A 10,694-nucleotide genomic window follows, 5' to 3' on the forward strand; every position below is an offset into this window, starting at 1 on the left:
CCGGAGGAAACCCACGCAGACACAGAGAGAACACACCACACTCCTCACAGACAGTCACCTGGATAGGGGGTAATCGAACCCATAACCTCCAGGCCCCTGGAGCTGTGTGACTGCGACACTACCTACTGTGCCACCCCTATTATTATTATTATTATTATTATAAACTTAATATTATTAAAAAATATATTTTATAAAAAACATGTATAAAATGTCCATATCATTGGCAGAGGTCATTAACAGGCTTGCCTTATGAGATTAATAACAGTAATATACAGAACAGGACAAACATTTTAGAGACTTTTTTTTGGAGTGGCTGACCCTACTTTATTTGTCAGAGCTTGCGATATCGAAAGCACAACACAGGGAGCTGTAATATGCCCTTTAACTGACACAGCGGGTTGTTTTTCTGTCATATTGCCAGGATGGCCTGCCATATATTCATAATCAAAATGTTTAAACCTGAAAATGACTATAAGGATTTTTGGGCCCATTTCTAAAATAATCCCTTACATGAATCACTCCGGTCTTAGTGGCAAATTCCACCAATTCCTTGCATTTTTGCACAATGAAAACAGATAGGTCTGATGTGAAATGTGGAGCAACTTACTGTACCTGAATTGTTGATATGAATCAGATGTTTAAGGCATTTCTCAATGCCTCTAACAGATACCTGAATGATCATATTAATTTACAGGTTTAGGTATATGTTGCTTTAAGTCTGAGCTGTTTGAAATTATTAAATTAAATGATTAATTTTAAATATATTAAGTAATTTAAATATATTCATGGTGGAGAGGACAGGTGGGCTAATGTAAGACAAAACAATCCCAAAAAAAACAGAAATTTTGCTTTATCTGCATTATATACTAAATAATATGTTTAAATGTACTGTTCCTTTTCTACAGTAAATAGAATACTTATATTTGTGTTAGAGAACTGTGACACACTGTTCTTATAATTCAAGCTTGTCGACTATTTCCAGTAAACATCAAACCACTCTGAATGGTTTTGGATTATGCAGCAATTTTGGAGAAAAAAAAAAACAGAAATCCCCTTTAAGGCCCCAATAACAACACCTATTAAAAACAGTGCTCCAAGGATAGATTCAAAACGTCCCACACATTTGACAAAACTACTTGGAGCTTAATATTTGGACACAGTTTGTGTGGTGTGAAAAAAGGGCTTAAGAGTATTTCCTCTTTTTTCCTTTACTTTTAAACTAGACAATGAGGGCAAGGGCAAATTTAGATATTTACAATCTGACGACAACTTCAATGCCTCTCTTTCATCTTGATACAGTACAGTACACTACGCTAATGTGGACCTGATGTCACTGTCTCCCTTCTCCTTTCTCCAAAAAGTGCTGGACACTTTTAAGAGTGTCCTGTAGATCTTGATATTTGGCGAGACTGCATGCCTCATCGAGTTTGGCCCAGCGGTAATCCTGGTGCTCATCTGACAGGATGACTTTTATACTGGGATCACGAAGCTCAGCTAACCAGTAGAGGACCTCCTTCTGTTTACCCCGAACTTCATAATGCAGTTTGTGCAGAAACCCATTAACCATACACAGGTGCTCTTTTCCCAAACCAGCCTCCTCCTGTGTCTCCCTCCATGCTGTGGTCAGGTCATCCTCCCCAGGGTCAACATGACCTTAAAGGCAAACAGGGAACAGTAAGGGTTTGGAGCTTGTCCAAAAAAAGCATTCAAGGTGATACAGAAAGCAAACAGCTGGGGGGGGGGGGAGGCTGTACCTTTTGGAGGAGTCCAGTGGTGTTCTCCGTAAGAGGTCTGCAGAAGAAGGTACTCGATATTGTGAGGAGGGGAACACTGTGCCAGACGACGGAATATTATAAACCCACATGCCCGCAATGCCATTATCTGAGGAAAAGAGTCAAACATTACATTAAGGTCATGGTCAATTCAGACATAGCATTAATCATCACAACATCGAGTCCATATTATTGTACGTACAATTTTAATCCTCTGAAGTATGCAGAACGTTAAAACTGAACATTTTTATATCTATGATATTTTTATTATTAAAATATTAATCCAAATATTCTTCCAAGCGCTACTGGCAGGTCAACACGCTTGGAGGAGAATACCAAATTCCCAGATCTGTCGTGTCAGCCAAGAGACACCTGTGCTGACTAGCACTCTGCTTGTGAAGAGGAGTCCCACAGAGTGCACTCTTGGGACCTCCTGGCCTCAAATGATTAAGGTTTTTTTTTTATTTTTTTATGACAGATCCACTGTTTAGACTGCAGCACCAGACACCAGAATTAAAATCAGGTTTATTGTCCAAGTATGTTGACACACAAGGAATTGACCCTCTATGAATTTACACTGTAAACCATGTACATATAATTTACAGAAAAATACATGATATATAAGACTGGCAATGTACACATTTTAACATACAGTACGTAACCAATAACCTAGATTAATTATAAACAGGTGACATAAGTTTATTAGTGTAACTAGTGTAAAATATGGGAATAGACTATGGTCTAGAGCAGGAGTGGATGTGAAGCAGGGACATTAAGAGAAAATTAATGAGGTCTGGTACTGATGTCAGAGTCTCTGGATCTGGTTAACAAAAGGCCATTTCAACTCATGCCAGTGAGTTCATACACTCCAGAGGACAGTTTCACGGCCCCTCAGCAACATGCTGAGATTCTATACCCCTTTAGCCGAGGCTTGTCATTGATTAAGACGGGCGTAGGCTCATGTGCAGCTGCTCCAGAATGCCTCATTTCGTTTCCTGAATTTTTGTGGAGATTATACGAGCTGAGCGTGAAGCAGTTAAGCTTTTGTATTTGTAAGGAGCCCTGAAAGCGCTGACATGATGTAAAACACAGTCTTGCTCAGTACAATTAAGTTAACTAGTTTAATGCGGGTTCACCGCGCGCTCTTTAGATTTTTACCGAGAAAATGGTCTACTTACATCAGGATTTATCAACAATAACCGCCACGTAATATATACCAATAAAACACAGATAAGGTCTAAATACTGATCATTTGCACACACGCCTCAGTTTCGCTTCTACACTGCGCAGACGCAGTAGTATTACGGTGGCCCAGTGATTCAAATCTCAAGAGCTTTTCCTGACTGCATTATTCGCACGTTACAGCATACGTCAATGTGACGGTATTGTTTTATTGAGAATGGGACATTTTGATTAAGAAACAGCAGAATAACAAACTGAATGATAAACATTAATAGTATTATATACATTTTAATCAATTCGTTATGTGCATAATAATAATAATAATAATAATAATAATAATAATAATAATAATAATAATAATGTGGTGGCGCAGCAGGTAGGTGTCGCGCAGTCACACAGCTCCAGGGTATTTATTACAATTATTAGGGAGGAAATTCATTTTATTGAGTCATTAATTATTATTTTTAAAATTTTGGCAGGCTAAGTACTCTTTAAATTCAGGACAATTACTGTAATCAGGACATGATACAGGGGAATGTGTAGGAGGATCTGTAAGTGGACAGATGTGGGAAAGTCAGTTATATTCTCTAAACTTGTTGAAATAGTTATTTGCGTGTGCTGTGTTAAGATACTGTGAACAGAGCTGATTCTGAGCAGAGATTGGAGTAACTGCACTACAGCCTGCAGCACAGATAACACACACACACACACACACGTTTGTTTTCATGCTTTGTGGGGCCAATAAATGGACATCCATTTATTTTGTGAAGACTGGCCCTTATAAAATTATTTGCATAGCCTTAACACTTACCTGAAAAAGGTACCCTAATCTGTAGTTTAACTATAACACTTACTATAAGCCTAACACTTAACCTGACCCTATACAAGCACTTTCTCTCTCTCTCTCTCTCTCTCTCACTCTCTCTCTCACACTCTTTCTCTCTCTCTCTCTCTCTCTCTCTCTTTCTCTCTCTCTCTCTCTCTTACTCTTTCTCTCTCTCTCTCTCTCTCTCTCTCACTCTCTCTCACACTCTCTCTCACTCTCTCTCTCTCTCTCTCTCTTTCTCTCTCTCTCTTACTCTTTCTCTCTCTCTCTCACTCTCTCTCTCTCTCTCTCTCTTTCTCTCTCTCTCTTACTCTTTCTCTCTCTCTCTCTCTCTCTCTCTCTCTCTCTCTCTCTCTCACCAAACTCCACTGTAACCAGCTGGTGAAGACTGCTGTCTGTTTCAAAGGTAAGAACAATACTGAATATCTGCCTAATTAACTCATTATAATGTCAACTTTTCATTTCTTTTGTTTGTATATAGTCTGTGTTTGCTTTAATTATGCCTTAAACATTTATCAGAATGTTTGGTAAAAACGCGAGGTTATAATAGTTAAATCAGTCTTGTTTTTTAACCTATAGAAAATACAAATTAGTGGATGAAAACATGAAAATGACTTCATCTGAACTTCACTTGGACATCCATCAAGAATAATCTCAATATTTTTAGATCAGTTCTGAGGTTTGCTGTGAACTGCTGCTTGATTTTTAACTTTAAATTGTCAAGTTGTTAATGAAATCCCATGCTATGAAGTGCTATGAATAATCCATTTATTATAGGGTTTATTTATAACTAAGTATTAAAAACGTGACCCACATAAACCTCAAATAATTAGTCCATGAAAGTAAAATAAACAACAAAATTATTTATTAGAATAAATATGAGAAGTGTTCAATGAAGTTAAAACAGAATTAAGTCTTAGGAGAATTCAACAGAAGTAAAAGCCATCCACATTCATTTTGTCAGCCGATATATTTAAACATGCCATTGTTATATCAGCAATAGGAGCAAATGTTTCTTCTTCTGGGACAGACACTCTGAGCATGGCCACAGAAGAAAGTGGAGAATCCACCAGGTCTTTCTTTGTGGGGAAAGAGACAGACCTCATTAAGGCCAAGCGCACCAACATCACAGTGGGTGACAGGGACTTGATCGTCATTCATCACAGGGACACTTTCTATGCCATGGACCAGCACTGCTATCGTGAGTAACCGATAGCAGTTTTAGCTCTTGTGTCACCTTTTTGTCTGATGCTACGTCTCCTAAGTCATTTTAGGAGAATCAATTAATTTACCTTGCACCTATGGAGCTATGAATTTTTTCCCTTGGGAAGAGATTAGATCATGCTTGAATACACCCTGGAGGGCAACACAGACACACACACATTCACTCACACCTACGGACACTTTCGAGTCGCCAATCCACCTGCAACGTGTGTTTTTGGACTGTGGGAGGAAACTGGAGCACCCGGAGGAAACCCACGCGGACACGGGGAGAACACACCAACTCCTCACAGACAGTCACCCGGAGCGGGAATCGAACCCACAACCTCCAGGCCCCTGGAGCTGTGTGACTGCGACACCTACCTGCTGCACCACCGTGCCGCCCTGCTTGTCATATGTTCTGTTAATATGCTGTGAATGAGTTCCACCAATAGATGGAGACAAAGCTACAGCCATGTGACTCAGCAGCAACGTCACTTTCAAGGACTCAGGGTTTCAGTGAGTTTAGAGCCTAAATAAATAATAAGTCCATCCATTCAGATGGTCAGTGAGTTTTCAGTTTTAAACACGTTTTATTAGTGAATCACTAATAGTGACTGAACTTGTGGCTGACTCTGTGGGGCTGGGGCTGAGAGCTGAGGGTGGAAAAGGATTTATCCAAAGGATATACCCTTGGATTTGTGCATTTGAATAACACTAATGATGTGGTTGTACTGTGCAGGATGTGACGCTCTAGTGTAAAGAATGGCTGATGCTGGGAGGCTTTAGAGACTTTAGACAGTCTGGCTTTGAGGGTCAAGTGCATCGAACTTGTCAAAAATGCAAAGATATTGCTGTGTAATGCAGATAATGTTGTGTAAAACAGGTCACTCCCGTGTTCATGTACTTACCACAACTCTGTCTCCAACAGATGCTGGAGGATCTTTGTTAAATGGAGATATTGAGGTGAGCATTTTTAACTGACTTTAAATTCATGGTAAAAAGGGTCAATGCCTCAAATGTGTTTTTCGTTTTTTTTTTGCTAACAAACAGTGAAGACAAATATGTTAAAAACAAAATAATAATAATAATAATGATAATAATAATCGAGATATTCCTCCGGGTGCTCTGGTTTCCTCCCAAACACATGTTGGAAGGAGGATTCACGACTCGAAAGTGTCCGTAGATGTGAGTGTGTGGGTGAATGTGTGAGTATGTGTCGCCCTGTGAAGGACTGGCGCCCCCACCAGGGTCTGTTTCTGTCTTGCACCCAATGAGTCCGGGTAGACTCCGGACCCACCGCAACCCTGAACTGGATAAGCGGTTACAGACAATGAATGAATGAATGAATGAATAATAATCAAGATAGAATATGTATCAAGATATTAACGACTGTACAGTCAAAAGTTTGTTGAAACATGTTTATCAACCTTTCTTCTGAAACCAAGGGTAAGTAGTTCATTCTTTTTCTGCAGTAACAGTTTTGCTCTTTACATTAGATATTGGAACACTTCTGTGAGACTGTGGTTGCATTTTGTGATTAGAACATTTTCAGGATCATAGACTCCTGTTCATCCATAAATTATGGTGCTTCCTCACTCCAGAGAATGCTGTTCTACTGCTGCACAGCTCAGTGCTGTGGTGCCTTTTTCTTCTCTGGCTCATAGCATACATTGGGCATTTTCACTTTAATCACCTGTGCTGCTGTGTTGGATACTGTGCCTTTAAACCTGATATATGTTCATCGCCTCGGTTCTGACTGGCCATCCAAAAAAACAGCTGAATCAACATAGATTAATAAAAGTAACTGTGATGTGTTTTTGTGACATAACAAAAACCATCAATCCAACAACTTAGTTTTTACATATGGACTCTATGCACTGCTATGTTCTAAATCTTTATGAATGTTGATGTCATATAAGCTACATATTTTATTTACAAATGCAATTACAGTTCAAGCTCATAAGGTACATTTTTGTGGGAGGCACAGTGGTGAAACTGGTAATGTCAAATCCATACAGCTCCAGGGCCTTGGGGTCCTGGGTTCAGTCCGTATCTCTGGTCGCAGTGGATGTGAACTTTGGTGTGTTTTCTCTGTTTCTTCCACAGTCAAAAAACATATGGTAGTAGGTGGATTGGCTGTTTCAAATGATACACAGACATAAGTGTTTGAGTGATTGGGTGAACGTGTGAGTGTTCACAACTGTTAGTGTGTGAGTGACTGGGTGAGTGTGTGAAACTGTCCACAGGTGTGAGTTGGTGAGCGCGCAAAACACAGCCCACAGTGTGTGTGTGTGTGTGTATACAGTAAATTCTCCAGAATTTGCTGCGTGTGTGTGTGTGTGAATGACTATATGAATGTGTGAAACTGTCCACAGGTGTGAGTTGGTGAGCGTGCAAAACACAGCCCACAGATGTGTGTGTGTGTGTGTATACAGTAAATTCTCCAGAATTTGCTGCGTGTGTGTGTGTGTGTGTGAATGACTATATGAATGTGTGAAACTGTCCACAGGTGTGAGTTGGTGAGCGTGCAAAACACAGCCCACAGATGTGTGTGTGTGTGTGTGAATGACTATATGAATGTGTGAACCTGTCCACAGGTGTGAGTTGGTGAGCGCGCAAAACACAGCCCACAGATGTGTGTGTGTGTGTGTGTGTGTGTGTGTGTGTGTGAATGACTATATTAATGTGTGAAAATGTCCACAGGTGTGAGTTGGTGAGCGCGCAAAACAGCCCACAGATGTGTGTGTGTGTGTGTGTGTGTGTGTGTGAATGACTATATGAATGTGTGAAACTGTCCACAGGTGTGAGTTGGTGAGCGTGCAAAACACAGCCCACAGATGTGTGTGTGTGTGTGTGTGTGTGAATGACTATATGAATGTGTGAACCTGTCCACAGGTGTGAGTTGGTGAGCGCGCAAAACACAGCCCACAGATGTGTGTGTGTGTGTGTGTGTGTGTGTGAATGACTATATTAATGTGTGAAAATGTCCACAGGTGTGAGTTGGTGAGCGCGCAAAACAGCCCACAGATGTGTGTGTGTGTGTGTGTGTGTGAATGACTATATGAATGTGTGAAAATGTCCACAGGTGTGAGTTGGTGAGCGCGCAAAACACAGCCCACAGATGTGTGTGTGTGTGTGTGAGTATGTATACAGTAAATTCTCCAGTGTTAAATCCACACTATTAGTGTTAACACTGAGAGTGTTAAAGTATTACACTAACAGTGTTCATTTAACACTAAAACTGTTGGTTTAACACAGGTGAATTTGCTGTGTGTGTGAATGACTATGTGAATGTGTGAATCTGTGTGAAATTCTCCACAGATGTGAGTGTGAGTGACTGGGTGAGTGTGTGATGCCCTGTGATGGACTAACACCTTGTCCAGTGTGTGTTCCTGCCTTGTTCCCAGTGAATGCATGTACGGTCTGGACCCACCATGACCCTGATTTTACAGAAGTTGTTACAGAAGATTAATGAATGAATGAATGCAGCCTATGCTGTTGTTCAGTTATCCAGAAGTAATTATCATAATAACTAGAGTATAACTGATGAGGGTCTTGATGCACATCACGACATTAATGAGAACATACCATCTTATTTCCCATCTCTTATCCGAGAACAACATAATTTCATTTGGTAATTTCCCGAGTGCGATGTCAGCCAAATGGAATATTAAGATAAATCATTCTAGTCTTAACATCATCCTGATTTGTAATAACCCTAGAAGGCACTTTGCAAAAAGTGGTGATATTGATTGATTCCTAATATCACAACAGCGCTTTTGCAAAGTATTCTTATTTATTTCATTTTATGACACTGAAATTTTCTTGAATTGTTATATTTATGCAGGAAATCAACAATAAGCTGTGTATCGTGTGCCCTAAACACAAATACAAAATCAGCCTGGAGGAGGGCGAGGGTCTCTACAAGGCCTCAAATCCTCAAGATAAAGCCCAGCTTCCTCGCTGGTATTCCAAAGGCATAAAGCAGCGCGTGCACAAGGTGACTAAGGTGGAGGGGAGCATCTTTGTGACGCTGTCTGAGTCTCCTGGGTGGATTGAGTCAGACTATTACCAGACTGAGAAGGGCAGAGAAGAGCTGAAGAAAGCCCAGGATTCTAACAAGACTGATGGATCTATGTGCTAAACACCTGACACAACCACAGGCCAGCTTCTGAGTATGTTTTAAAAAGTGATTATATTAAACACTAGTGAGTACAGTACATTATATTAAACTTGTAAGGAAAAATAGATTACAACAGCACTGGGATTTTGCACATTCTCTGAACTGTTATCTACACGTTATGTCCAAAATTGTTAAACACTTGATCCAGTTTCTTCAGAAATAAAAGGTTTTAATAGAATCTGTACACTTGCTGCAAGAGCGTTAGTGAAGTCATGTACTGATGCTGTATGATATGCCACTATAACACATACCAAAATGCACTGGATTTGGCTCAGTCACTCATGAGAATGCAAATACACTCCCTGCAGCCCAGTGCTGGGAGGCTTTATACTCCCTAACTGACACTTGGATGGGGTTGGTGACCTTGAGCTCATGTGCGGCTGCTCCAGAATGTCTCATTTTATTGCCAATGCTTTTCTCTGCAGATTATACCGGCTGTGTGTGCTTTTGTCAATAATGGGTGCAAAATTCATTCATTGGAAGAGGTGTCTGGACAAATTTTGTATGTTTTTATAGACATTTTCTCAACCATTTCTTACAGCAACACAATCAAGAACTATGAGGAACACAAATCTGTGTAGTGATCTACAGGGTATACCTGCTGTCTCCAGGATATCATTTATATTAAAACAGCAACGTTATAAAGAGAATGAATTAATATGGTTAACTGTTAAAAATGATTATTCAAATAAAATGAAAAACTCAAAATATTTTTATTTCTGTTGATCCATTGTGAACAAACTCTTCATTTCAAATCATGCAAAAACTAATTAATAAAATGGAGGTGAAATGAGCAAAATAGAGGTACAATGTTTGGTTCTGAAAGTAGTGAAATGCCTAAGAATCTGCCCTTTGCAACAGGAATAAGAGAAAAAGCCAGTTTGTAGTGCCAGTGATAGTGATCATGTGCAATGTGGAGTAGTTTCTTTTTTTAGGCGCTTAGTGTCTGTGGCAATAAAAGACTTGCTGGGTTTTATTGTGCAGTCGCTGACAGCGTGGATCTGCTTTGATAACCTGACCCAGCACCATCCATTCATCTTCACCATTCTAATACACTACCGCTCTCTCTGTATATAAATCATCCCAGCAGCTTTTCTCATCTGCTCTCTAGACATTTTATCATCACAGTCACTGTTCTAGTAACATAATGGTGTTAACAACAATACTGTACACGCTGAAAATATTTAATAAAGCAATAATGAATCTGCACTGTGCTCTATGAAGGGTTGATGCCACTGAGGAACAAAAGAAATGTCGAATGCAGCACTGGGGTTCCAGGTTTTCATAATTTTAACAAGAGTTTTTAAATCAGTGGACCACAAGCGAGCTGTTAACCACTCACTAGTGGGCAATCAAGGTCAGTTTGCTAGTCATTAATGAGACTTTATAAGCTTGAATAGGTTCATATTAAGCACAATGCTAACACAAGCACAGCAACGACAGCAAATTAAGCTCTCTGTCAATTAGTTTCAGATTATTTTCCTAATTAAAAGACACTGGAGTATTGCCGTAAATACAGCTTTGGTTT

General features: G+C 39.8%; 2 protein-coding genes across 2 annotated transcripts; one reads left to right on the forward strand and one right to left on the reverse strand.

The window, feature by feature from the left end:
• Positions 1 to 256: 256 nt before the first annotated feature.
• On the reverse strand, positions 257 to 3,084 carry nudt2 (nudix (nucleoside diphosphate linked moiety X)-type motif 2). The gene is made up of 3 exons (XM_066646530.1): positions 2,951 to 3,084; positions 1,755 to 1,881; positions 257 to 1,653 (listed from the first exon to the last, which is right to left on the reverse strand). The coding sequence occupies exons 2-3, from the start codon at positions 1,876 to 1,878 to the stop codon at positions 1,331 to 1,333; spliced, it is 447 nt and encodes a 148-aa protein (XP_066502627.1). The 5' UTR covers positions 1,879 to 1,881; positions 2,951 to 3,084; the 3' UTR covers positions 257 to 1,330.
• Positions 3,085 to 3,517: 433 nt separating this feature from the next.
• rfesd (Rieske (Fe-S) domain containing) lies at positions 3,518 to 9,347 on the forward strand. Its single transcript, XM_066646393.1, has 4 exons — positions 3,518 to 3,527; positions 4,778 to 4,981; positions 5,912 to 5,946; positions 8,831 to 9,347. Exons 1-4 carry the CDS (start codon positions 3,518 to 3,520, stop codon positions 9,125 to 9,127), a joined length of 546 nt encoding a protein of 181 aa, XP_066502490.1. The 3' UTR covers positions 9,128 to 9,347.
• The last annotated feature ends 1,347 nt before the right edge of the window (positions 9,348 to 10,694 follow it).

Source organism: Hoplias malabaricus, chromosome 15, assembly GCF_029633855.1.
Source record: "Hoplias malabaricus isolate fHopMal1 chromosome 15, fHopMal1.hap1, whole genome shotgun sequence".
NCBI classification, from domain to species: Eukaryota; Metazoa; Chordata; class Actinopteri; order Characiformes; family Erythrinidae; genus Hoplias; species Hoplias malabaricus.